The sequence below is a fragment of the Drosophila albomicans genome, chromosome 2L (genome assembly GCF_009650485.2).
Source record: "Drosophila albomicans strain 15112-1751.03 chromosome 2L, ASM965048v2, whole genome shotgun sequence".
Lineage (NCBI taxonomy): Eukaryota > Metazoa > Arthropoda > Insecta > Diptera > Drosophilidae > Drosophila > Drosophila albomicans.
In genome coordinates, this window is record NC_047628.2 from 14,619,824 (window position 1) to 14,646,798 (window position 26,975).

The following is a 26,975-nucleotide window of genomic DNA, read 5'->3' on the forward strand; positions in this document are numbered from 1 at the left end:
TGTAAATAAAATGTCATACTCTCTTACACTCACACATTTCTAATCAAATCATTTGTAAATACCTTGAGAAAAACATTCAAGTTCTTGACTCCACGACATTCTTTGTAGTAGATTCTAGAAATTTTCCAGCAATTGAAATCTAACGTAAAAGTATTTTAAATGTGCTCAATATGGCAAAAGAAACAAGAAAACAAAATATACATTTTAGCACATTAATACATTAACTCAACTTAAGTCTCAGTCTCTGAAAAGGATCAGATAATAATGCACTATTTTACGATAATCTATGAATTATAAACACACAGACACATAACATAATAATATTTGTAGACACTTTCAAACAAAACATGCTCTTTGCATAATAAACAAACATATAATAATATATATGGTAACACGAAATTTATTTTAGGTGCTTACACATATTTAATTGAACAATTTATAGCTCGAAATTTAAACATTATGCATTATACTTAATCATGCACTTACCAACTCATTTATCATAAAGAAAACCAAACAGTGTGAAACTGAAACAAACACATACACACACGCTTTGGCATATGGAAAAGCTGTAAGGTTTGCTGAAGAATAATTTATAAATGACAAAAGATTACAATAAAAATTCAAATTGCTTTAGACAAACAATTTGGTTGAGTTTTATTGTCCAAAGGGAATTTAGATATAAATAACGATAACCAATGGCGCGTAGGTAATCGAATGTTATCGAACCAGTGCAAAGCGAGATATCGACAACATTTGTTTGCAGTGATACATTGATATATCGATAGTGTCTCCGCTATGGTTACATCTCTACTATTGTTTACGTTTGGGAATTGTTTTGTTTTCTGGCATGCGGCAAGATGAATTATCGCAAATATTACACCTGGCAGTATCCGGAAACTCCCGAGGATGTAGCGTAAGATGACACAAAAACACAAGCGTAAGTGTAATAATAATGTTATGTTAATCATATTCAATTAGGCCGCTGCTCGCTGAGCTCAAGGAATCGCTGGTAATCGTTGGCGTCATTGGGCGCTCCAAATGCACGCAGGCCAACAAAATGTGCGCCTTTGACATGGAACCCGATGTGCCGACGTCCCCCTCAGATGGCCAAATACAATGTTACTACAAACCCGGCACCAATACGCTGCTGCTGCATTTTCAGACCACCCACGATGAAGCTGTAATGACGAAGCTGCTGCTCCAGCAGACTTCACTGCAGTTCGATAGCTTTTACGAGCAGATGCGTTGTCGATTCGTGCGTTCTATGCTGCTGGCGCTGCACATTTGCCACATACTAGTCTACGTAGAGACGTCACCCACTTTTGATACATCCTTGGTTACCATTTTTCAGCTCTTGAAGTTTGTGTGGGAGCAGCAAGTTCAAGAGTTTTTGCCACAGCTGCTCGGCGACGATATGATGGGTGAACGTGGACGTCTGTGCGCGCCACGTATGTTGTTCCTATTCGAGAATTATCCAGCCGATGAGGAACAGACCCGTGAAGCCATCTCAGCTTATGAATTTCGCACCGAAGATAGCATATATGAGTTGCTCCGACAGCACAACATTATCACCAATAATCCAAACAGTTCGCTACTGGCGTTGCCCAACAACAAACAGTTTGTGTTCTTCAATGCATACGAGCAACTGCGACCGGATCATCTGCTATGCGCCATTGAACAACTGCAGCAAACTATGTTGAAGCCCGATGCCAAAGAGGAGGAAGAAGACTTGGAAATTCTCGCTTTAGCGCCCTTTGAAGGGTTTGTTAAACCTTACGGCGAATTCTATGAAGCCAAAGAATCTGAGGAGCAGTTGTATCGAGAGCAGCATACTATTTGGCAATTTCTGCAACGTCATGTACAGGATGCACTCGACGGCTGCTTCGATCGGGGCAGCTTCAAGCAGCTGTCACCGTTTACAGCACAATGTGTACTAATGAACTATGAGAATTGGCACAAGGAATCGACCAGTTTGCATCAGCTGCTACTGCAGAATGCCCAAGTCGAAGGTTACAGCAGCAGTAACGTGTCATATGTAAGCTTCGTTTAACTACTATACCATATTCACCTTACCTTAACTGTCTTCGTATTGCAGCAATGCTATTTGAGCAGCCTGGAAAAGTGTTTAAACTACGAAAGAAAGTAATTAGTCTTAGTCTTAACTGCCTCAATACTTTTTGCTGACGCTAATCCATTGCAGATTTTGGTCCCAGCTAAGCGAGCTGGGTTTGAAGAAGGGCATCTCTTGTTATAAACATGCAGCGCCTGCCATTTATGGCAACTCCATGCATCAGCAACTGCTCGCAGATGCCAAGCTTGTGCTGGAGGACGAAGGACGCGGTCCTTATACGGAGGCAGCGCTGCTCAAACTAGGCGAGGTGTGTGCCAAGTTTTGGCAGGATGGTCGCCAGCAATGCGAGCAGCTTAGTCTGCGTGGCAATCCCTGCACACAGCCCAAAGAGCTGCCACATGAGAAACATTGCAGCGGCGTTGTCCACATTTCAAGTTGCAACTGTGGACGCACGCAAGGCAGACGCGAGGATCCGTTTACGCTGCGCCAAGCGAACTACGAGTACTACGAACACATGGCCAGCATGTGTAATCTGTGTGTGAAGGTGAAAAAGTTCCAGTTCCCTATATTTGCGCCATCGAGCAGCGAATATAGAGCAGCGGCCTTTGAGGCGGCATTTCCATCTCTGCTGCAAAGCAAAGGCAGGGATGAGCCAGCAGCTACTGCAGAGGAGCAGCTGCAAAGCGAGCTCAACTCGCAACAAGTGGAAGAGGATGAACGAAAGCAGCAGCAGCAACTGGAAGCAGAAGAGGAAGAGAAGCCACAGCATTCGCTTAACAATGGCTGCTCGCAACCTTTATCTGCCACCTACGGCTCCGACTTGAACATGTCGATTGCGGGCTTTGGTGACTCGTTGCGCGAGGGCGAAGTGGAGGACTCCACGGAGATTAGCTCGCAGATGTGTAGCAGCCTGGGCACCCAGAGCAGCACGCACAGCAGTCAGAGCAATTCCAGTGGCAGTGAGCTTGTGCTGCAGCTAAAACACGACACCGTCATAGATGAGTGTTGTGAATCACAAGCGGAGTCAACGGAGCCGCCAGCTCAGCTCAATGAACTGGCGTCCACCACGGAGTATTTGCCTGGCTTGGTGCACATCTCGAGTGGTTGCGAACTGCTGCCCTTGTTTCCCAGCTGGTCGTTGGCTTGCGTTGGACCCAGTTCCATTTATAGTCACAACACCGGATTGCAGGAGCATTTCCAAAGTGGTTTTCTATCGGGTGCCAACTTTCTGCTCCCCTGGGATGTTCATGTGCGTCTCGTGCAACCGCACAAGCAGCCACAGCAATCGCAGCAGCACTCAACACAACAACAACAGCAACTCAATCACAAGAAGTCGCAGCGCTATCGCAAACAGGGCGATCGAGTGGCACTAAAGATCTTTGTGGGCTTCGAGTATGAGTGTTCCCGTGGACATCGGTTTATGATGTGCAGTCCGGATCGTGTGTTGCGCGGTGGTGCCGACATTGAACGCGACACCTGCATCAAGGTGGTGAACAACAATATGCCATTGTACTTCCCCTGTCCGTGTCGCGGTCAAAGCACTTTTCTGGCCCAACTGATGCGCATTCATGTAGTGACGCCCAAGGCGCCAGTTAACATCATTCTGGATCCCAAGGTGCTGGTGGGCAAGTATACCTTTACCCTGGGATGCAATATCTTGCCGCGTCTGTCGCAGAGCGCCTATTGGATCTTGAGATTGCCGAATGTGTATCAGGGCGATGATATGCTCATTGCTCCACCCCAAAAACTGGAGACTGATGAGATTATGTCGGGTGGTTGTCTGCTTGCTGGCATGTTTGGCATCGCCGAAACGGATGCAGCGGATGGCAACGAGGCAGGACAACTCTCGGGGCTAACTTTCACCAGACTTTAAGCTGTTATACACACGGCACGATTGTAAATATAATGAAAACTATTTGTTATATCCATAAATTTAGTTGAAAATGAATGTAAAACTTACATATATGCCTAGTATAACAATAAATATTTTAAAAAATTCTATAACCTGGAATAATATATGCTGATCTTCGCACATAACAAATTGTAGAACAGATAGTTTTAAAGTGGTTTTCTAGGGAACACAGTAAGAATGTAACACATTTATTCTGTACAATACAGAAAATTTAACAACTACTCTTACCACTTTTGGAAAATTATAACTAATTGATCTTTTAAAAAATTGATTTTTAATAGACACAGTAAGAATGTAATACATTGCGTGTATAACAGTTTCCGTGGATCTTTCCCCATAAGCTGAAAGCGTTTCCCATTTTTATCAACATCGAATTAATTGACACAATTGTTGGTTTATGGTAACGATTAATGTAATCTCTTCAAGGCTCTTGCTAAAATGAGCAGTTTTAATAATAATAATAATATGCGTGAAAATTCGTAATTCTTATGGGCTTGGTGGGGCAGGGATTTGGAAATGATGTGCCACAATAGGATATTGTGTAGATCATTCCATATATAAATCAGCATACATAGAAGTAGCTTAATACTAAATTATAATACCATTAATGTTTTTTAAGAGCTGGTGCACGTTAAAAATTTCAGAGCTCCAACTGAATTGTTCTTAAATATAAATAGACATATACATATATAAATAAAGGAATACTTGGATAGTTTTCGAGTGATATGACAGATGAGGAGAGAAACTAATAGTAGGTTTCGTATAATAATCAATTCGAGATGTCAGTGCTCTGTATAGTGCTGCAGTTTTGAAATGATAATGCTTAAATATCAATAGTGATAATAAGAACTATGGCCAAAAAAATAAAGATGTTGCTTAGTTTTTAAATTGAGTTCCACAGGCTGCTGCATGAGTCCCACAAGGAGTTGCTTCTGAATTATTACTTGGTGAACAAGGTGTTTCAATCAAGATTCTTGGTTCTTAATGAGTTCCAATTTGATTGTTCAGTTGGAAATGTTGAAAATATTATCAATTCTTTTAAATTATTATAGAATCCTTCGTCGGTCCTTCCGAAGATAAATTCGAAATATAAATTTTAAAGGTTGTTGAGCTGTTGGAAGAATTTCCACATTCAATTATCATTTAGACAAAAACTAACAACAATTTGTAAAGATCCAGAAATACTTCCTTAAAGCTTCATCTTCTAAAGGCTTTTTTTAACTTTGTAGATTTTCTTAATATTTCGAATATTGTTCTTATGAGCTCCAAACGAATTTCGCAATTAAAATAGTGTCCACAAATGCTCAAATGAATTCTAAAAATACGTTACAATTCAAATAGAATGGTTTGGGAACAACTTAATTGATTTCAACTGGAATTTCCTTATGGATTCTTTAATGGTTTCCACATCAATGTCCAGTTGGATTCCCTTCAATGAATTCCAGTTAAGCAAGACATCTACTCGCTTTCCCATTGGAACTTGTGCAGCACTTGATCCACAGCTGTCGATGTCTAGACGTCCTCACTGTAGATCTCTTCCTCGACTGCAAAGTCGTCGTGTTCAATGAAATCCCCGCAAACCTCCTCCTCGCAACCGACTTCCATGTCAGCAAAATCCTCAGGCATATCGTCGTAATACATGTCCGCATCCGTGACCAGCTGCTGAACCACATCATCATCCTCCTCCTCATCATCTTCGTCATCATCCTCCGCTTCTTCCTCCTCTTCCCCATCATCATCATCCTCGACTTCATCATTGACCATTTGCTGCGCTGCTGCATTGGACTGCTGCTGGACCTCATCCTCTTCATCCTCCTCCTCGTCGTCGCCGTCCAGCTCATCCTCCTCATCCAACTCCTCTTCATCCTCCCCAGCCGAATCCATAGCAGGCAACTGTTGTTGCTGTTGATTCATTTGTTGCAACATCGACTGCACACGCTGCATATAGGCTTGCTGTTGAGCTTGTCGCTCCACCAGACTACACTTGCTCTGCGCATTCGGCGCCAGCGGCAACGTCGCTTGCTTCATGTTGTCTAACAGCGCCGTGTGCTCACGTGTCACGTGCAACGCCAACGCTGTGGCATCCGCATGGAGAGCACCACAAACAATGCACACCAAGGTTTCCCGTGGCGTCTGCATCACGTTGTTCATAGGCAGCTGTTGTTGATGCTGCTGCATAGCTGTCGGAGGATTGGGATTAGGAAGGGCGTCCATGGCATGGGCTTGAATGTGCTTATTGAGATACGCCTGCTGGCTGTAGGCTTTGCCACAAATGTGACAGGGAAACGGCTTCTCGCCCGCATGAATCTTCATGTGGACACTCAAACTGGAGGCTTGAGTGAAACACTTGTCGCACAGCTTGCACTGGAACGGCTTCTCGCCGGTGTGAATGCGCATATGGATATTCAAGCTGCCGGACTGTGTGAAGGAGCGATCGCAAATGGAGCAGGTGAAGGGTTTCTCGCCCATGTGGCATTTCATGTGTTGCACCAGCTCCGAGCTGGCGCGGAACGCTTGCCGACAGATGGCACACTGATACACCAGCTCCTGGGTATGCATGCGCATGTGTTCGTCCAGCAGCGCCTCCGCCTTAAACTCCCGCTCGCATTCGGGGCAAACAAAGCTCTCAACGGGCGCCGAGTGGGATTTTTGATGCAACAGCAGCGAGCTGTAGTTGATGAAGCCTTTGTCGCATTGCAGACACTGATGCGGTTTGCGCACCGCATGCGAACGCATGTGAACCATTAGGCTGCTGCTCTGGGTGAATGCCTTGGGGCAGAGTTCGCACTTGTAGGGCTTCTCGCCGCTGTGGATGCGTATGTGTGTGTTGAGGCTGCCAATGTGTGTGAATGTCTTCTGGCAGATGGAGCATTGAAACGGTTTGTTCGAGATGTGGGAACGTACGTGCTTGGAAAGATCGCCGGCATTCAAAAAGGATGCCTCACAATGTGTGCACTGAAAGCACTTTTGACCATTGGCACCGAGCTGAGCAGCCACGGCGGAGGCGCTATGTGCATCCCCTAGAACGTTGGCCTTGCTGCGACGTCCGCGTCGTCGCTTGATGGGCAGCGTAAGTGCAGACGGTGGAGCAGCAACAAGGGAAGGCATGGCTAGGTTAGCTGGAGCAGCAACGGGAACTGGCGTAATGCTGAGCGACGATGACGGTTGCAGCAGTATGATGGAGGTGGACTCGCGGGGATCAGCTGTCTGCAGCTGATACTCGTTGGGGTGCGAACCGGGCAGCAGACCACGCAGCGGATGCAACTCCTGTGGAAAGCTGTGCTCTTGGAGGCGACTCTGTAGCTGCTGCTGTCGGCTCTGCTCCTGAAGGCGACTGTGCTGTTCCTGTAGATAGTTCTGCTGCTCCTGCAGCAGGTTCTGAGCAAGTGGTCGTCCTTGTGGCGCCTGTAGACGACTCTGCTGCTCTTGGAGACGGCTCTGCGCCTCTTGATGACTCCGCTGTTGCTCTTGAAGGCGACTATGTTGTTCTTGAAGGCGATTCTGTTGCTCTTGTATCAAACTCTGTTGCGTATTCGAGTTGGAATTGCTCCCGGGAGCGCTGCTGCTGTTGCTATTGGAGCTACTCTCGGTGGTGCTGTTGGTGCTGCTGCTGTTGCTGGAACTGCTGCTGCTGTCGCTATCATTGCCATCGTTCTCATTGTCATTTTCATCCGCATCGCTTTGCTGCTCCTCGTCCTCTCCTTCCGCCTCCTCCTCCGATTCGGGAGATTCAGCGCCAGGTTGCGATGCTTCTGCTGCCACTTCCAGTTCGCACAGCGGCTCAAATATCCAGCTGTAATCAGTGGTATCATCCTCGGCCGCCTGCTCAGCAGCCAAACGTTGTCGCTGCTCTAGGTGTGGTCCTTCCCTTACATCCTGCTGCTGCACTGTATCATTGGGATGCTTACTGTTCATGTGCTGATACAGCGACAGTGGATGCACAAAATACTCCGAGCAGCACATGCAATGAAACGTTAAATCTGGTGGCTCTGCTTTCGGTGGCTGCGGCGTCGGTGCTGGCGTCAGCAGCGGCTGGCAGAGTATGGGCGTTATGGTGAGCGGCAGATGGTGATAGGCATTCTTCAGCTGCACGGCCATCGTTGCGGTTTATAAGGCTGCAAACATAAATAAGACTTTAATTCATAAAATTCCTTTGCATATCCTGCATGCAAACATAACCTCACATTCAGAATCCCAACTAACAATAGAATTCTGTGTACACATTGCTGGATCTACTATCAAGAACTTGAGTGTGGAGACTTTCGATGTTGCTAGTTGGGATCTGCTTAATTACAATGTGTAGACTTTGCAGCTGGCATCCTGCTTGCACCAATGGGACAGCAAATTACCAATTGCTATTTGCTTTATTTGTTTGCACTTAATTTACCCCTCGTACTCGCACTCACATTCATAACACCCTCTCGCTCGCACTTGCACTCGTAATGCTAGCCGCAACACAAAGTAAAAGTATTATTTGTGCTACATACATACTAAGTACACACTTAAGTGTGTACATATCACATACTCACTTACACACACACACACACACACACACACACACACAAACAACACTTAAGCATACATAAACATGTATGTATATGCATATGTTAATTTAATATGTGGGTAAAAATCAATTTCCGGTTCAACTTACCTTTTGGTTGTGTGTATTTGTTTGCTTGTGTGTATATTTTATTTCCTAATAACGTTCTTCTTGCGTTTTTCTGTATTAACAATTCTTTCTAGCTGCCACTTAACGTTGCTCTGGCATTCATATAAACTATACATGTGATTATTTTAACTGCTCCACCATCAAATACAGGTTTTCTTTTTGTTTTTTGTTTGCTACTTATTTACACAATGTATTCGACTGTTGTCCCTCATATTTCTTGTTGTTCGATGCAATTTTGATGCATTTCACACGCACACATTCACTTATCTGCTTGCTTTTCAATTGCGCTGCTCGGCCAATTGACCGAAACATGAGCAATTACATTACGGTTGCAAACAGAAAAAAAAACAAGTCCTTTACAATTGGTGTTACAACAAAATAATACAAAACGACGCTTACTTATTGCGATGTGCTTGCACGTTACAATTAGCATGACGAACAAGTAGTGGAACACTGTCAGACACAGCAGTCGAAATTTCGATAGGCATGTCTTATAAATTGCAGTTTCAGAAGGCAGGTAAAATTCCTTAAAATTTAAGGTTTCAAGTAATATAAAATACACAATATTTCCATGTATTTTTATATATTGATTTTATTTAATAAATTGCAATTGTGCTGCGCTGCTTACTTTGGCTGCAGCTTTTGAGCAGCATACCTTTCACTTAGGTATATTTTCTGGTATTATTTGGCTGACTGTTTTTTACCGCTCAAAGCGTGGTCACACTTGCGCAACAGTGTTGCCCCAAGCACTGCCAATTTTGTGTCCCGGCATTTTTGTCGCGTGCCGAACAATTTTGCTGTTAATTTATTATTTAGAAAAACGTATTTAAAGTGTATTTAATTATTGAGCCATGGACAGTTCATATCAGGCGCGACGAGGCGGCCTACTGCGGCAACCACTAAACAGCACCAGCCACAATCAGACACATAATCTATCAATAACACTGCTGCCCGAGGAACAAGAAATGCTGCGCAACACAAGTGTTGGAGCCCTAGGGCTCCAAAGCCGCCTGCAACGCAGCACGTATAACCCATTGCAAGATGTGAGCAGCCTGAGTGGCGACACCTCCCAAATGCTTGAAGACATGGATGATGCGGATCGTGGACGCAGCAAAGTCGATGCACTTTTCACCCAGTTTCTTGAAGTGCTCCAGGCGCATAACAACGACAACGAAACGCTGGATGTGGTGCAACAGCTGGCCCAAGCTTGCAGCCAGGTCGTTGAGCAACTGGAGCTTGAAATGCAACGTGGTGTGGGCGGTAGTCAAGGTGCCAAGCAGCGGGAACAAAGCATTCAATGGTTAAAACAAGAAATCAACACTTGGCGTCTGCTTCATGCGCTCTACTATGATCGTCTGCTGCTACAAAACGATCAGCAAGCGGATGAGGATATGCAGGATGGTCCCATGCTGGGTGGCAGCGAGAAGGAAGTGATACAACAGCTATATGCCATAAATGCGCCTTTAAGGGAATATCAATTGGTTGTGGATTGGCTGGAGAAGAGCTATGATCAGCATCAGCATCAATCGATGGCGCTGCAATCGCACGATCGCATGATGGCCTGGGAGAACACACTGTTCCAGCTGGAGAATATGCAAGGCGCTGCCTTTGGGCGCCGTGGTGATGATATCTGCAAGCAACTGGATCCCGATGCTCCGGTGCGAGAGAAGCAGCCACTACATGCCCTCGATATGGAGGATAATGCACGATTATCGCGGGCCATTTTCGCTGCCATACGCAGCGGACACATCGAAGATGCGCTGAAGCTTTGCAAGCATTATGGACAGACTTGGCGTGCTGCAATTCTGGAGGGTTGGCGACTGCACGAAGATCCCAACTATGAGCAGCATGGCAGCAGCTTAAGCGGTGGCGGCCACGAGAAGCTGCCCATTGAAGGCAATCCACGACGTGATGTGTGGAAACGTTGCGCCTGGTTGCTGGCGGATTCCAAGAAATACGATGAATATACACGCGCCACAGCGGGCATCTTTTGTGGACATCTGGGAGCATTGCAGACGCTGCTCCAGGGCAGCTGGCAGGATCTGTTATGGGCCTATATCAAGGTGCAGATAGATATACGTGTGGAGAGCGAGATTCGTGGTTGCTGCCTGAAGCGCTATCAACCCATGCCCGATGAATATTGGAATGGCAAGATGACGCTGGAGCAAATCTTTGATGAGCTGCATGTGGCCAAGGATGTCGGTGTTAGAGACTATGCGCAAGGACAACTAGGCGTCATACAACAGCATCTAATCTTGGATACTTGTGGCGAACTGTTGCAGCACATGTGTCGCTGGCTGGACAAGGAGCAGGGACAATTGCAGCCACATCAATTGAGGTTTATGGCGCACATTGTGCTCTTTATGCGGCAAATTGGACGCATCGAACAGACGGCACAACAGCAGCTGGCGGAACGCATCATTGCCGCCTATGTGGAGGCGTTGATACAACGCGAGCAGCCCACCGAGATTGCTTATTATTCCGCGGGTTTGTCCAACAAGCTGCAGGTGCAGTTGTACTCCAAATTCTTGTCGCAATTGGAAAATAAGCGTGAGCGAGAACTTGCGTTGGATGCCGCTTTGCAAGCGGGTTTGGATGTGGAGCAGATCACCAGGCACACGGTAGAAACTATACGCTTGGCAAGCACACCACCTACAGCATTAGGTGCGCCACTGGCTGGCGAAGTCTCGGCATCGGATCGTCGCAAGATTCAATCGCTTGAATACTTAACCCATCTGATGGAACAGCGTGGGGAACTCGTTTGGCAAGCGAATGCCATGATGCGTCACTATTTGGCCAGCCAAAAGCTGGAGTGTGTGCGTCTCGCCTTTGCCATGGTGCCACATGACCTCATCAACCAGCTGATCAAAATCTATGGTTCGCTCGACAATTTGCCGGCGCGTGAAGAATGCAGTCTCAAGGAGTATCTCTGCTACAATGTCTATTTGATGGGCATCAATAGCTTTAATGAGTGGACTCGTTTGCAGCAGACGCAGCCACAACCGCCGCAGCAATCCGGCCAGAAGTTGGGGCAGGAGAACTTTACGGAGCGCATGAATGCGGAGCACAAAGAGCAAACTTATCGCTCGGAGCTGGCACGCTGGCAGCAGAAACTCAAGGAGCAGTCAAAGGGTAAATTAAATACTTTAATTAGAATTTATGAAATGACTTCAGTAATACGTTTGTCATTACAGCCACAACGGATGCCTTGTTCAATGTGCTGCTATTTCCCGAGAAGGGTTGGCTCAACGATCCCTTCGTCTCCAAGCCGCCCGAGAATGCAGCCTCGCTGCAATGGGAGCATCGTCAACTGCAGCTAGAGAAGCTGCGCTCCATATGCCTGCCCGAAGTCGCATTGCTGCTTCACGAGGTGTTGCTGAAATCCGGTGACTATGCGGGTTGTGTGCGGCTGGCAGATGAGATAGCCGACGAACGGCGACAGCTTTATAAGGTGTACACCAAGCATAAGCTGGCCGAGTTGCTGGCCAAGATTGCCGATGCATCGTTGCTGCTGCTGAACAACAAACTGGATCCCTGGGGTTATCCCATAACAGCTTAAACACATTTCTTTGCGCGATTTATTATTAAACATTTATTAAGGACTTGTATCACTTACAATGCTAAAGGACTTGGGTTGGGGAGATGGATTAATTAATTATTCATGTGGTGGCCTCATTGCTCGCTTGAACATCATCGCTGCCATTGCTGTGCTTCAGCAGATACCCGGCCAGGAATTTAATGGGATCGCTGGGTCGTTCACGAGCCAGCGTCTGGAGGCCATGGAGCAGCACTGGTGCCACTGTTTGATCCAAATATTGGCGAGTTGGCAATGCGCTGGGATCACTGCGTACTATTGGTGCTGTCGTTGATGCTGTCGATGCTGCTGCTGCTGTTGTTGCTGCTGTGGCCGCATTGTTTGGTTTCTTTGCCGGTGGCGGCGCTTGTCCACTGGCTGCTGATGTGCTAGATGCTGCTGATACTGTAGTGGCCGCAGCACCTCCTGCATTGCTATTATTGGCATTGGTATTGCTTGTTGTTGTAGTAGCGGCTGCTGATGAAACGGCGACGCTTCCCGCCGGACTTGTTGTTGCCTGTTGTGCAGCACTGTTGGCAGCGGCTGCGGCGTTACTGGTTTCTTTGGTGGCTTCCGCGGTGGGTGTGGTATTTGTGGGCGTCGTTGAAGACTCAACCTCGACCTTGACCTCCATAGTTGCAAATTTAATTGAACAATAAGAATTTCAGTCGCGTCTTTCGCCAGCAGTTGGTCCAGTTGATTGCGGTCATATGTTGAACTATTTTTTTTCTTTGGCACGGTCACTCTGCTAATCTGCTCTGCCATCCGATAAGTTTCCGCAAATAAGCGACGGTCACATGCGACCGATAACGATAACTAGGTTTATTTATTTACATTTTATTTTTCGGCCAACACAGCGCTGCAGCTATTTGTTTTAAAATGAGTGCACGCAGCTTGCGACAGCGGCCACAGCGCAAAGTTGGAGAGGCAGCAGACGATAACACTGGTGGGGAAGCGGATAAAACGAAGCGGCGAGGCAAAAAGAAAGGCTGCTACTACGGCAACAAAAACACCATCTATGATGAATATGGTAATATCAGAGCGTCTGGTTTGGATGTCTGCGATTGCATGAACGAGCTATGCGATGGCTGCTGGATGGAATGTGGTAATTGTGGCTCCACGCGTTGTGGTCCACAATGTCGTGTGAAATCGTAAATTCTTCTATGAAAGCTTTGACCATGACGGCAAGGCTCTAACTATTGTAAACAAACATATGACTGGCAAAGTGTGAAATGGAGTCTCTAAATTGCAATTTTGTTTTATAAAATTAGCAGTATAAAAAAGCTCTACGTAGCGTCCAATAATTATAGATGTATGTAAATTTAATTTCGAATAAATAAAAAACTGTGCTTCATAAGTTTCAAAGTATGCTTTATCGAAAAGTGCTGTAAAACTGTGCTTTATTTATTTAATAACAAATTTAAATTTTTCAGAGCAAATTCTTGGAAATGGTAAAATTTATGCTTAAATTAAATAATTACAACCCTTTTCATTCATGATTAGGAGGGATTATCTTCTATACATTTCGGATACTATCAAATATTTATTTTTTTAGCAATTATATGCAAATATTCGGAAAAACTTTATTTATCGATAACTATTTTCAAACTGTGATTAATCTGCTTTTCTGTTTCTGCCTCAAATTTTATTTATTTTACAACGAAATTGCTTGAAGTTGTAAAAAGTGTGCTTATTTATATAGAATGCAATACTTTTCATTTATGATTAGTAAGCATTTCTTTTTTTTGTATTTCGATAACTGACAGTCATGATTGCCGATAACCTTCACCGCTAGCACCACGTACATCTCTATCAACGAGCAGCCCTCATCGGGGTGCTGAAAAAAAACTTAATTAATAAATTGCACTTAAGTTAAGTACTTCGACAAAGATCCGCAAAAGATGACGGAACTGCTTATTGATCCCGATATCCGCGTTTGGGTCTTTCTGCCCATCGTACTCATCACATTTCTAGTCGGCATTGTGCGCCATTATGTCTCCATTCTGATATCCACACAGAAGAAGGCCGAAATGACCCAAATCATGGACAGGTGAGCGCAAGGTTCAATAATGAATGATTTGACAACTAGTTGACGCATTAACTCTGTTTGCAGTCAAGCGATGATACGCGCCCGTTTGCTGCGCGAAAATGGCAAATATTTGAGCGCCCAATCCTTCTCCATGCGCAAGAACTTCTTCAATAATGAGGAGACGGGCTACTTCAAGACCCAGAAACGTGCTCCAGTTGCACAAAACTCATCGGCCATGTTGACGGACATGGTCAAGGGTAATTTCATCAATGTGCTGCCCATGGTTGTGATTGGTGGCTGGATCAATTGGATGTTCTCCGGTTTCGTGACCACCAAAGTGCCATTCCCCTTGACGTTGCGCTTCAAGCCGATGTTACAGCGTGGCGTTGAACTTGCCTCATTGGATGCCGCCTGGGTATCGTCGGCATCTTGGTATTTCCTTAATGTCTTTGGCTTGCGCTCCATTTATACACTGGTGCTGGGCGAGAATAATCATGCGGATCAGACACAAGCCCAAGCGGATGCTATGACTGGAGCAGCGATGACCATGCCACAGGATCCGAAGGCGGCATTTAAGGCCGAGTGGGAGGCACTGGAGATCACCGAGTACAACAATGCGTTAAAGAATATCGATGCAGATATGTTGAGCATGGCGAATGAAGCCATCGCATCCTAGCCTAGTTAACTGCGTAACTAAGATTGAACTACTAGCAAAATTTAATCGACGTAATTTAACAGAACAAAAAAAGAAAGCACATGCACATTTGTTTTTAGTCAAGCATTTTTTGCATTCAATAAACTTTTAATGCGAATTATCACATTTTTTGTTACAATTGAATGCAGTTTGAATGTTGTTGCGATTATTCTATGTTATTTTCAGATTTCCAAATAATTAACCTTTACTGTATTACATTTGAATAAACTTCAGAGCCAAGGGCAATAAATATATTGCTATTATTAAGTAGTTAAGAGATTTGTAATACCTTCGAAAATTATAATTTGTATAATAATTTGAAGTACTTTTAGATCAGCAATTTCAAGTACTCTTATTTCCGCATTGAGTCTTTAAGGTTACTTTACAATTGTTTGTAATCTTCAGAGAACAGTTTCTGTTACGTTACATAGAGCATAGATTTATATATGCCTATGAACTTGTCTGCATTTATCAAAATAGCTATTACAAAAATTTATAGTGGAACCCAATTAACATAGCCACATTTTATGATCATATCTAAATATCTAGGACTTTTAATTTAGTTGTTATGTGTCGCTTAGCCACGCCTCCCTCTAGTTAAAATTGAATTGAAACATTTAAAAAAACACTATGTAAAAATATGAATCAATAATAAGCCTCCTCCGTAGCCTCGGTTTGGGCTGGAGGTTCCGGCTCTGTAGTAGCAGCTGGTGCTGTATCTGGTTCCGGACCCACATCCATTGACTTCGATTCCGGTGGGGCAACATCCACTTCTGTTTCCGTTTCCAGTGCCGTTGCTTCCACATTCACTTGCTTGGGTGCCGCTTCGGGTCGTCCCGTGTTTAGGGGCGATGGAGGACGCGCTGTGGGCGGAGCTTTGAACTGTTTCTCTTTCTTGATATCCTTGGGCTTGCCCAGCAACTTGTAGTCGTTGGGTAGCTCGGCTTCCGTGTAAAGTTTATCGGTGAAGTAGATGCGTCGAATGCGCACATTGGCATGTACTTGGAGGGAAACAGTCTCCAAATAATTTGAACCGTAAGCGCGACGCGTAAAATCGGCCAAATTGAATTGGATCTGATTCCAGCCCGGTGACATGCCCATGGGCATTGCTGTACAAAAAGGTTTCACCGATGTTTTACTCTGGAAATTGGACACACGAAAGCGGCGCATGAAACGCTGATCATCTTGTATCTACGTCGCAATTAAAGTGAATCTTCAGCGTCAACATAACCTCACAAATGTTAAAGCTATAGCTCACCTTAACCTCAAAACAAAAGTATTTGTGCATATTCTTGATGAGCAAGACTAGAAATGGCAACTTAATGCCGAGCTCAGCCTTGCAATCACTGGGACAGTGTATAAATGTGGTGGACACATTAGAACCCATAATTTCCAGCACCAACGATTTGATGTCTTCATCGTAAATGCGCTTAATATAGCCATTTTTGGTCTGTTAAATTGTGAATATTTCTTTAGGAATTCTAATTTGTTTCCATCCCTTCAGTATACTTACAAATGTGGACCAGTTGTCCAGCGGAGAGCTGCCCACGCTGTAGAGGATCGTAAGGAAACCCTTTTGATATGAAGCGCGATACATATTGAAAACGCTTTAATAAACAATTTATCGTCAAAGCTATATATATATATATATTTTGTACTATGAAATATTCCAGCCAGTTACAACTTGATTTGAAGCTGACTGAAAATACACGACAAACTAACAAAAATATGAATACAATTTACGATTGCAAATAGACAAACTTTCTTCACATTTTAAGTTTTATAATAAAGAAAGAGAAAATATGATAAATTTGCCAATTGGGAAATAGCATGAATTAATTAATGAAGAATGAAATATTTCTATTTACTATAAGTAAATTTCGTTTTAGAAATAACAAAATAGTCATTTCTTTAATGAACATTAATTGTAGAAGGGATTATAGGTGATCCAGTGAGCGCGCTCCTGCTCCTTGTCTGTCTTGTGACTGGTAAAGAGTGACTTGTATACATCGCTAGCCTTGGGATCTTTGGCCACGCTGAAATCGGTCTTTAGGCGCTTCAGTTCCGGATCTTGCATCGCATTCACAGCGCCCAAACGCTTGGGATTCGCTATGACTTTCACTTTACTACTGTTGCTGCTCGAGGGTTTTTCGTCCTTGGGTTTCTCTATTTTGATGCTGGAACAGGTAGCGGTCTCAGTTGCCTCCACAACCGTCTCCGTCTTGACGCTGGTTTCTGTATTCTTATCCTTCTTTTTGTCCTTTTTGGATGACTTGCGCTTAGCTGCACGCATCTCGGCCTTAACCTTCATCATCTCCAAATCTTCCTCGTTGCCATTAAGCACTATGACATCCTCCACGCCATACGGCTGCTGACACAGCGGACAAGTGCTCGCCGAGCTGCCCTTGATCTGTTTTAGAGCACGCTCCGACATCACGCAGCCACAGCTCCAAAGTGCCACAAAGCGAAATTTGCCCGACATCTCTAGGCCAATCAGTTTGCAGATGTAGGGCGCATGGCGAGTGTCCAGCAGTCCTTCGGTCTTGTCCTCATCGGTGAAGGCAGGATTCGGTGTCAACTGCAGCGTTTTAATGTCCTTCATGCTGCGCACATGCGACGAAGTCTCTGGCATTTTCTCTTTCTCCAGCAGACGCTCGATGACACTCTGCTTGGAGTATAAACGGCCCATGGTGCACATGGCAATTGGCTCCTGCAGACGCTGCTGGGTTAGCGCACAGTGCAGCCAGCGAAATTCACGCTCTGCATCTTTGTCTTTCTGCAAGCATAGCGTTAACTCAACTATGGAAATTGAAAATTGATTATATAGACGACTTACCTGCTCGGGCTTTTGCTTGACTCGCACAAGCTCATCGCGTTTTGGTATGGTGCCACCATCACATCCCATTTTTATGCAAATAACACTTCAATTAATGTAATTAATGTAAGAAAACAATTTTTAGCTGCAGCTGTTTATGTTTGGTAGTGAATCATCGATTACTTGCTAGCGCAATCGATGTTTCACGCATGGGCAATATTGAAAGTTCCAAAAACTATCGTTTTGACGATAGTTCTGCCAGTGTTGCTTCTTTGCAAAAAGAGCAAATTACAGTGATGCTCCATTGTGAAAAGTAACAATTGGAAATTTTGTTTACGCGCTAAAGTTTATTATTAAAAATCTTAAACTAATAATTACAACTACAACTTATATATACTTTTACGCATCTGTGAATGGACAGTGTTTGGCATACGGCACATCAATGCAAATACAGCCGCGCGCGCTGAAAATATAGTTTTAATTTTAACGGGCGCCACAATGAAAATTTGAATAACTGTGTACTCACTCGTCGGGCGCGTCATTGCCTATTTTATAATCTCGCAACAGCGAAACAAACTCAAATGGATTAATGCGACCATTAACGGGCAAACGTTTTGGCCCCGAAAGATTTACGCAACCATTGGGACACGGCACGCCCATAAATTTGGTATGCTTCATGGTCGCCGTAGCCAAATAGCAAATGCTCAGAAAATGCGAGCACCGAGAGCGCCCTAAAATAAAAAATATATGTAGTAAACTAAACGATTCTACATGTTATATTATAGTTTCTTACTAATTGGATTGCCCTTGCAAAAGGGCTGCACGCGACCTCCATTAATACAGTAATTGAGATGCCCCGTATTGTCCTCTTGACCCAAGAAGCCCGCATTTGTGTGGAGCACTTGTATAACAGTCGCGTCGTCTATCGATAAACGAAATCGATTACTCTTCTTGCGCTCAATAAGAGGTCGCGCGGGATCCAAGCCGATAATGCGATATTGCTTCTTGGTCAGATGATTGCTAATCATGCCGCAGATGTGGGCGCCCAGTGAGTGTCCCACACATGTGATCTTCTCACGTGTGGCGCCATAATGCGTGAGAAACGAGTATACTTGGGCTGTACACTGAGCAGTTAGTCGCGTGTTGATTAGAGAATGGAGATAACAAGGATATCGTGTAAGAGGTCGCCAATCCACGGTGATCACATTAAAGTCGCGCATCAAATATGCTGTGTGTGTGGGAGAGTTAACTCTTTTTAAAACTGTTACTCAATAGTAGCGTATGTCATACTCACTAACCGTCCCTCAGAAACTGCAGATGCTTGTCTGTCGCCGTGCCATTGAAGCCATGCACTATGAAGACCGTTTCGCGCTGTTTCCCAAATCCGCCCTTGTACAATGTCAACGGATTGTGGATGTTCAACGGTAGTCCGCTGCGTGGCCCAGTGCTGCAATTAGCCAAATGAAGTGCAGCTTTTTTTGTGGTAAGTGCATTCATTTATTGTACATATGTCTATTTAATTGGGGGACTAACTAATAATATGCGCATGCAATACGGATGTGAAATGCGTAAGACTTCATGCTTGAGTGAGGAGGGGACATGATATAATTGAATGTCTCATAAAAAATGACAGCTTGCAATTCAACTATTTACTATATGCGGTTGTTCCTGTTTTCGGCTACTTGTAATTCAACTGATTGATTTCAAACTATTTGAGTTTCATGTTTTGTAGGATTTCTTTGATCTGTATTCCTGGTTATTTTCATTATTTATGTATCTTTAGGTATTCTTAAATTATTGTTAATTGCCAATATAACTTGCGGTTTCTTCTCTTTTACATAAATTCGAATTAAACTTCGGACAACTCATAATATTTTGGCAACATTATCAAACTTTATAAACACTGTTGTTGATTTTAGATAAAATTTCGTTCATCTCTTAATTTTTTTATATTCCTTATTAATGCTTTAGCAATTATTGTTGTTTCCTGTCTCCATAGATTTTTTTTTAATCTCAAATTTATTTTCAATTCAACTTTGTGGTTTTTCCGGTTGAAAGTAATTGCAGCTCAGAGAAGCTGGGTCCAGTGATTTGAGATATTCAAAAAAAAATTGGTGCCCATTGCTTTAAATCGTTTGCCCATGTTTGCCCAGGAAAATTTTTTTTTGCCCACCCTTAGTTTCGAAATTATGAAAAAATTTTTTTTTTCGAAAATTCAAAAATTTTTTTTTTCAAAATTTTTTTGCGGAAATCGCTTTAAAATCGTTTGCCCATGTTTGCCCATCTTTTAGTTTTTCGAAAAAAATTTCGTTTTCGAAATTTTGAATTTTGAAAAATTTTGACATTTTTTCGGCATGAATGACTCAAACTCGATCGCCCACACCTCGAAATTATGAAAACTAAAGCTCTACAACGGTAGCCTCAAGTGTTTTCAAGTCTGCCCATATCTCAGAATTTCAAAATTTTGAAAAATTTGAAGGTTTTCACCTTTTTTGATTGCCCATACAAATTCATCGTTTGCCCAACTTTCAAAGTCTCAAATTTTTGTCAAATTTCAAAATTTTTCAAATTTTTTTGACTTTTTCAGACTGCCCATTTGCTATTTTCGTTTGCCCACCCTTTAGAATTTCAAAATTTTGCTTTATTTAAAAAATTTTCATACTTTTTTGATTTTGGCCTATGGCCCATACAAATTCATCGTTTGCCCAAGTTTCAAAGTCTCAAATTTTTGCCAAATTTCAAAATTTTTCAAATTTTTTTTACTTTTTCAGACTGCCCATTTGCTTTTTTCGTTTGCCCACCCTTTAGAATTTTTAAATTTTTCCGAATTCCAAAAATTTTCATACTTTTTTGATTTCAGCCTATGGCCCTAACAAATTCATCGTTTGCCCAATTTTCAAAGTCTCAAATTTTTGCCAAATTTCAAAATTTTTCAAATTTTTTTGACTTTTTCAGACTGCCCATTCGCTATTTTCGTTTGCCCACCCTTTAGAATTTCAAAATTTTGCTTTATTTAAAAAATTTTCTTACTTTTTTGATTTTGGCCTATGGCCCATACAAATTCATCGTTTGCCCAAGTTTCAAAGCCTCAAATTTTTGCCAAATTTCAAAATTTTTCAAATTTTTTTTACTTTTTCAGACTGCCCATTTGCTATTTTCGTTTGCCCACCCTTTAGAATTTTTAAATTTTTCCGAATTCCAAAAATTTTCATACTTTTTTGATTTCAGCCTATGGCCCTAACAAATTCATAGGCTGAAATCAAAAAAGTATGAAAATTTTTGGAATTCGGAAAAATTTAAAAATTCTAAAGGGTGGGCAAACGAAAAAAGCAAATGGGCAGTCTGAAAAAGTAAAAAAAATTTGAAAAATTTTGAAATTTGGCAAAAATTTGAGACTTTGAAAATTGGGCAAACGATGAATTTGTATGGGCCATAGGCCAAAATCAAAAAAGTATGAAAATTTTTGGAATTCGGCAAAATTTTGAAATTCTAAAGGGTGGGCAAACGAAAATAGCGAATGGGCAGTCTGAAAAAGTCAAAAAAATTTGAAAAATTTTGAAATTTGGCAAAAATTTGAGACTTTGAAAATTGGGTAAACGATGAATTTGTATGGGCCATAGGCCAAAATCAAAAAAGTATGAAAATTTTTTAAATAAAGCAAAGTTTTGAAATTCTAAAGGGTGGGCAAACGAAAATAGCAAATGGGCAGTCTGAAAAAGTCAAAAAAATTTGAAAAATTTTGAAATTTGACAAAAATTTGAGACTTTGAAAGTTGGGCAAACGATGAATTTGTATGGGCAATCAAAAAAGGTGAAAACCTTCAAATTTTTCAAAATTTTGAAATTCTGAGATATGGGCAGACTTGAAAACACTTGAGGCTACCGTTGTAGAGCTTTAGTTTTCATAATTTCGAGGTGTGGGCGATCGAGTTTGAGTCATTCATGCCGAAAAAATGTCAAAATTTTTCAAAATTCAAAATTTCGAAAACGAAAATTTTTTTCGAAAAACTAAAAGATGGGCAAACATGGGCAAACGATTTTAAAGCGATTTCCACAAAAAAATTTTGAAAAAAAAAATTTTTGAATTTTCGAAAAAAAAAAATTTTTCATAATTTCGAAACTAAGGGTGGGCAAAAAAAAATTTTTCCTGGGCAAACATGGGCAAACGATTTAAAGCAATGGGCACCAATTTTTTTTTGAATATCTCAAATCACTGGACCCAGCTTCTCTGAGCTAGTAATTGCACTTTAATCGTTGCCAACTGATTTAAAAGTAGTTAAATGAATTCTTTTTATTTAAGTAAAGTTGGAAGATTACTTTGAGCTTTCATTCCATTTTAAAATTCTATTACTAGTATCATGTTGGTATTTCTTCAGTACCACAACAACTTGAATGTCACTTGGAAAGTCTTTTATATAGATATATTTATTAAATTTACATATTTATACAATTTGCATTTAATCCGAGTTTACAAGTGGATTTTTGCAATAACACTTTATATTCAATATATTTTTTTACTAAGTTGGATTTTATTATTTCTTCTTGCCGCAAATTATAAAATCAACCCGAAAAAAGAGATTGTACTGAACATTTCTAAATGTTTTGACCAATTTTAAAACGCATTAACGACTTTTCACTTACACCTCCATTGAATTCTGTGATACGCTATAAAAGTCAATATCTAATGAACGATCAATGCAGTTCAGCTCTCTGCGGGTGGGAGTGAGGAAATATGAGACTCTTAAGTGGAGAGGAGAAGCTCCACGTTCTCCAAAGTGAAATGAACAAGTTTTCTAACGTACACTTGACAAGATCACGTAATCTATGGCTTCTACTGCTATTACCGCAACAGTTTACAAAATTCGCCAGCTAAACAAGGTAAGTGGCAACTTGGACTAGACTTTTAGAGTCACTTGGACTTGACCAACAGCCAGTTAGGCGAGCAGACAAGTTGAACGACTTGCGAATCGGTATTTGAAAGATAAAAAAATGTTTTTATTTACTAATGAAATTGATGTCATTTTCGACCGCTTTTCTCTGTGCCTGGATCGAGATGGCATCTTTTAAGTGGGTCATCTTGTTTTATACTGAAAACAAGTTGCTCGCCCATTATTAATTGCATATTTTACGTATCCTTGTGGTTGCACAAGTTTCTTTGTGGATGACACACTAACCAAAAGAATTCCATGACCAGCCTTAATTTCTCACACTTTCTCCCGCAGTAAAACAAATAGGTAAACTGATCACTGTGTGTTTAGCATTAAAGCTCTTTGGTAACTAGGACTCTGGTACATAAATTAGATACGTTATGCAGATTATCACACACAAGACTTTAATTGGCTGTCAGCTCGAACATCACGAACTTACGGTGCATAGAGACGATGTTCGATATAGGGACTGGGACAAAAGTTTTTGTCGCGCAAAAAACAACGCAAGACATTTAAATCCAATGCGCCGCTCCTCATCAGATTTTTCCAATCCATTTGGTTTAGCAGCAAACTTTGTGCATCTGCAAAAAGTTGTAAGATCGTAAGCGAAACTATTTTCATTTCATTTTGCAGATGCTGTTGTCGTACCTTTGGCAATTAGCGTTAAAAGAAGGCAGATAGCAATTACAAATTTCATCTTTAGTTCAATTTGATTTTCACTCTTGAACTAAGTGCTGTTAATTGAGGTTACTACATATGAGTTCTTAAATATTTTTGTAGTTTTAAAGTGGTTGTAGAGTTACTTTAATTTACACATTCTCATTTGAATATTCTTGTTATTATTATCAATGTTTATTCAGGCTTTGCATGCGTTTTTCTTTTACTCTCATACATTTGCTTTTTCTTTTACTATTTACAAATAAATTGCTTGCACTTTGGTAAACTTGTTATATTTTATTAATATCAATTATTCATTGATAATTTTTGCATATTTTCATTTTTATTCAATTTAATTTCATATGCATAAATTTTTACTGTTTATTTAGGCCACATTTATTTCTTTTCCACTACACTTCCACACTCTGTTAATCGATAATTATTTGAATAATTTTTGGCATGATTTAATTAAACTTTTTTGTGATGCAATTTTATAATTATTTGCTGCACGTTTCGTCTGCAATTATTTATCCTTTTAAGTTTCAAGGCGAGTGCTGTTGTTGACGTGTTTCCTATTTGCGCGATGCGCTTCGAATGCGCCGAATGCAATGAAAATTGTGGCAGCCACAAAGTTGCAGCCACAAGAATCGCGCTGCTGCCGCGGCAGCCGTTGTTGCAGTTGCTGTTTGCTGCAACGATTCCCGCCACCTGTTGCCTTGACTTTACCTTGGCGGCGCAGACGCGAATACTTTATGCTTGACTTTGTTTTTTGCTGCGATGAAAACTCGCTGCCCAATGCGACGGCGCACGCAACTCTGCACTGCTTTTTATATACTCTAGCCAAAGAGTAAATGCTGTAGAAATTGTCAACTGTTTTGGCATTATCAGAATGCTGCATCTGAATCGTGTAAATTATTTATGAGACTGATTAGTCGACGACTTTCTTGTCAGAAGCGAACAAAGAAATTTTGTGAATTTCTACAGCTACTGATAAAATGTTATTTTGTTAGTGTATTTCGAGTTCATCGCACTTGTCCGTTTATTTCTCTTTCTTATTTTGATTTTAGTTTCGTTTCGTTGATCGTTTATTATGGTTGTAGTTTTTTTGCAGCTCTATCTTGCTCGATCTTATGTAAATTGGGCTTAGTTATAGATTGTTTTAAATGCGTACACTCACTCCATTTGTTGTGATTAGTTTTCGTTTCCAGTGCTTAAATTAGTGTTATGAAAGACTTCAACGAAAGTGTTAAACAATATGTACGGGCAAGTTCGTTGCTTAAGTCATTCGTTTTGATAGCGTCGATTTAATCGCAAGTGTTCGCATGAATTGCTTTTAATCACACGACTTATGTGTAATTTGGCATTATCTGTAACGCTTTCCCATTACCATTTTGGGTGTTTGGTTACCCAAAATAAAATCTTATCAAACAATCTTTGTGGCGCCTTTTTTCATGCTGAGCACGAAGTAAATACTTTTCCCAAACTTTTACTGTCGTAATAAACATATGCTCAATATAACGAGAAAGAGTTCAAATACACTTATGCATATGAAGGTGATACAGAAATACATATATTAAAAGAGACCAACTAAGTAACGAGGGCGCAACTAAAGTGAAAGATTTAGTTGCAAAGTTATTGATGACGTTAGCCAAAGATTTATGGGTAAAAGTATAAACAAAACTGCCTTTAGGTCCGGGCTGCAAAACTGGACCAAGCTTTGAAAAATGGCAGGGGAGATTAAAACAATATTTTAGTCATATTTTTTATTTATTTTCAAATATGTAAATAGAGAAAAGGCGGCAAAGGGAGTTGGTCTAGACTCTAAGCAAAAGCGGAAACTTAGGGCACAGCGAAAGTAATACATTAAATGTAGTTTATGTTTACGAAGTACAGAGATCAATGGGTGGCAACAAAAGCTGAAGAGATTCAAGTTATTTAGTTTATATACATAAATATAAGTAAGAATTATGTAAAGATATAATTCAAAATTTGGCATGTTTAATTGCTTATGAAAGAAGAGCAGAAATAATGAATCTCCAAGTTCAATAAATGCATTAAGTTCTCAAAATTATTTAGTCTTACAAAAGTAGTAAATAATAATTTTAAATTTCACGTAAAATACAAAAATATTTAAAAGTGCTCCAAGAAAATATTCTTAAAGACTTTTCTACAGTTTCAAAAATGTATCTTACACAATTTTAATCTGAGCTTAATTTAAAAACAATTCTCAATTGGCATTAGCTGTTGAATTATGTCTGAAATTCTCTAAAATGTATACGCCATCTGATAAACTTACCTGGTGTACAAATGAAATCCGATATAATCCCTTGGACATGATTGCAGCAGCAATAACTGACAGTTGAATGGATTGATGTCGAAGTTGCCGTTGCGCAATAAGAATTGCAATGCCTCCGTGTTGAATTTGGCTAATGACAAAAACACACACACACACATATGTAACACATAAGGCAAATAGATTATCACAATGATATTAGCTACAACCTTTTGCCAGTTGGATGAGAGAAAGCGACAATAACAACGACAACATCAATGGATTACTGGACATTTTATTGTGTCAATTTTTTGTGTAGTTGTTATTTGCACAGAGAATGCAATTAAAATTTGCATAAATATCACGTATGTTAAGAAACAAAAACTGAGGTCGATCAAGACTCTCGGTAGACGAAGCACATGGAACGCGTCTGGGTAATTGAATGAGCTCGTTGTCGCTGCTGTTGAGGCAGATAAAAGCCAAAATGCTTGCAGACTGCCAAAAGTTAAAAACCAAACGAAACTTGGCCCCGCTCGCTGAGACCGTTTGACATTGCAATGCTTAGAGTGTGTGTTTTTTGTGTTTTTTTTTTAGTCATATGCTAGTTACTTACATCGTTTTCATCTCGCAGTCGCACCGTCTAAATCTCTGTCGCTGCCTCAGTCGCTGCTTCAATCTCTGTGTTTTGGCTCGTGCTGCTTTGCGTGTCACCGAAACCCCATTTCCATATGGCTGCCCAGCCTGTGCAGCGTTTCACAATGCACAAAATATATTATAAATTGTTAGAGCCACATACCATCGTACACTTGGTCTATTGCCCAACAGTCAAATGCTGTACAAAGCACCTGCAGGCTCGTTTGCTGCCACTTAATCTCTATCGCTCGATTATCCATCCACCTTCGAGTCAAAAGTTGTCATTACTCTGCCAGCTAATATCCATTTGGCTACAAATCGAATAGGTTTGCATAAATGACATCAAAAGTGATTTTTGGCAACATGTGCTTGAAGGTGTAAATAATGTGACTTTGATGATAAATTGATCAGATTTGCAAATGCGTCTCTCTAAATTAAGATTCGACTAATCAAATGAGATGCAAAGTTGACCAATTTTTAATGATAATGGCAAAGTCACATTTACATAAATTTATGTGCAATATTCTAGCTACAATCAAAGCGAATAAATTTATTCTTTTAAATTGTTTAATCGGAAAATCTTTTTTATATTTCACAGATTTTTCTTTTCTTTTTTAATTTTTTAAAGTTTCTAAGTCATTTTCACTTAAACCATAAATAATTTTTAATATATTTGAACCGAAAACTGTAGTTTATAGAGGTAATTTTTAATGTTCCCAGAA

The 26,975-nt window shown here is 41.3% G+C and overlaps 10 protein-coding genes across 13 annotated transcripts in view; 5 read left to right on the forward strand and 5 right to left on the reverse strand.

Annotated features, from left to right (window-relative positions):
- Positions 1-202: 202 nt before the first annotated feature.
- LOC127565125 (nonsense-mediated mRNA decay factor SMG8) lies at positions 203-4,012 on the forward strand. Its single transcript, XM_052002334.1, has 4 exons — positions 203-913; positions 979-2,035; positions 2,096-2,142; positions 2,201-4,012. The coding sequence occupies exons 1-4, from the start codon at positions 858-860 to the stop codon at positions 3,942-3,944; spliced, it is 2,904 nt and encodes a 967-aa protein (XP_051858294.1). The 5' UTR covers positions 203-857; the 3' UTR covers positions 3,945-4,012.
- A 357-nt stretch (positions 4,013-4,369) lies between these two features.
- Positions 4,370-9,083, reverse strand: LOC127565127 (zinc finger protein 34). Its single transcript, XM_052002336.1, has 2 exons — positions 8,635-9,083; positions 4,370-8,098 (listed from the first exon to the last, which is right to left on the reverse strand). Exon 2 carries the CDS (start codon positions 8,079-8,081, stop codon positions 5,496-5,498), a length of 2,586 nt encoding a protein of 861 aa, XP_051858296.1. The 5' UTR covers positions 8,082-8,098; positions 8,635-9,083; the 3' UTR covers positions 4,370-5,495.
- Positions 9,084-9,385: 302 nt separating this feature from the next.
- On the forward strand, positions 9,386-12,261 carry LOC127565126 (nuclear pore complex protein Nup107). The gene is made up of 2 exons (XM_052002335.1): positions 9,386-11,784; positions 11,847-12,261. The coding sequence occupies exons 1-2, from the start codon at positions 9,504-9,506 to the stop codon at positions 12,209-12,211; spliced, it is 2,646 nt and encodes an 881-aa protein (XP_051858295.1). The 5' UTR covers positions 9,386-9,503; the 3' UTR covers positions 12,212-12,261.
- Positions 12,229-12,993, reverse strand: LOC127565133 (protein dpy-30 homolog). The gene has a single exon (XM_052002363.1). It carries the CDS (start codon positions 12,858-12,860, stop codon positions 12,312-12,314), a length of 549 nt encoding a protein of 182 aa, XP_051858323.1. The 5' UTR covers positions 12,861-12,993; the 3' UTR covers positions 12,229-12,311.
- A 16-nt stretch (positions 12,994-13,009) lies between these two features.
- Positions 13,010-13,619, forward strand: LOC127565136 (ARL14 effector protein). Its single transcript, XM_052002367.1, is given in 2 exon segments — positions 13,010-13,372; positions 13,374-13,619. Coding segments are annotated over 2 exon segments (351 nt in total). The 5' UTR covers positions 13,010-13,105; the 3' UTR covers positions 13,458-13,619.
- A 348-nt stretch (positions 13,620-13,967) lies between these two features.
- Positions 13,968-15,088, forward strand: LOC127565131 (ER membrane protein complex subunit 3). The gene is made up of 2 exons (XM_052002347.1): positions 13,968-14,276; positions 14,340-15,088. Exons 1-2 carry the CDS (start codon positions 14,128-14,130, stop codon positions 14,929-14,931), a joined length of 741 nt encoding a protein of 246 aa, XP_051858307.1. The 5' UTR covers positions 13,968-14,127; the 3' UTR covers positions 14,932-15,088.
- A 384-nt stretch (positions 15,089-15,472) lies between these two features.
- LOC127565130 (uncharacterized) lies at positions 15,473-16,648 on the reverse strand. Its single transcript, XM_052002346.1, has 3 exons — positions 16,463-16,648; positions 16,208-16,399; positions 15,473-16,140 (listed from the first exon to the last, which is right to left on the reverse strand). Exons 1-3 carry the CDS (start codon positions 16,544-16,546, stop codon positions 15,595-15,597), a joined length of 822 nt encoding a protein of 273 aa, XP_051858306.1. The 5' UTR covers positions 16,547-16,648; the 3' UTR covers positions 15,473-15,594.
- A 113-nt stretch (positions 16,649-16,761) lies between these two features.
- On the reverse strand, positions 16,762-17,950 carry LOC127565129 (replication termination factor 2). The gene is made up of 2 exons (XM_052002344.1): positions 17,786-17,950; positions 16,762-17,725 (listed from the first exon to the last, which is right to left on the reverse strand). The coding sequence occupies exons 1-2, from the start codon at positions 17,852-17,854 to the stop codon at positions 16,871-16,873; spliced, it is 924 nt and encodes a 307-aa protein (XP_051858304.1). The 5' UTR covers positions 17,855-17,950; the 3' UTR covers positions 16,762-16,870.
- Positions 17,951-18,106: 156 nt separating this feature from the next.
- LOC127565128 (lipase member H-A) lies at positions 18,107-23,521 on the reverse strand. 4 transcript variants are annotated; one of them, XM_052002342.1, is made up of 6 exons: positions 23,340-23,521; positions 23,131-23,272; positions 19,063-19,196; positions 18,558-18,992; positions 18,291-18,495; positions 18,107-18,227 (listed from the first exon to the last, which is right to left on the reverse strand). In XM_052002342.1, the coding sequence occupies exons 1-6, from the start codon at positions 23,386-23,388 to the stop codon at positions 18,164-18,166; spliced, it is 1,029 nt and encodes a 342-aa protein (XP_051858302.1). In that variant the 5' UTR covers positions 23,389-23,521; the 3' UTR covers positions 18,107-18,163. The 4 variants fall into 4 exon arrangements, with proteins under 4 accessions (XP_051858302.1, XP_051858300.1, XP_051858301.1 ...); XM_052002340.1 differs by having other exon boundaries at positions 19,063-19,211; XM_052002341.1 differs by lacking the exon at positions 23,340-23,521 and having other exon boundaries at positions 19,063-19,211; positions 23,131-23,312.
- Positions 18,919-26,975, forward strand: part of LOC117563883 (lipase 1) — a 57,773-nt gene continuing 49,716 nt past the window's right edge. Inside the window, exon 1 of the mRNA XM_052002339.1 lies at positions 18,919-19,247. The gene's annotated coding sequence lies outside the window, so the exon portion shown is untranslated. The remainder of the gene's footprint in view (positions 19,248-26,975) is intronic.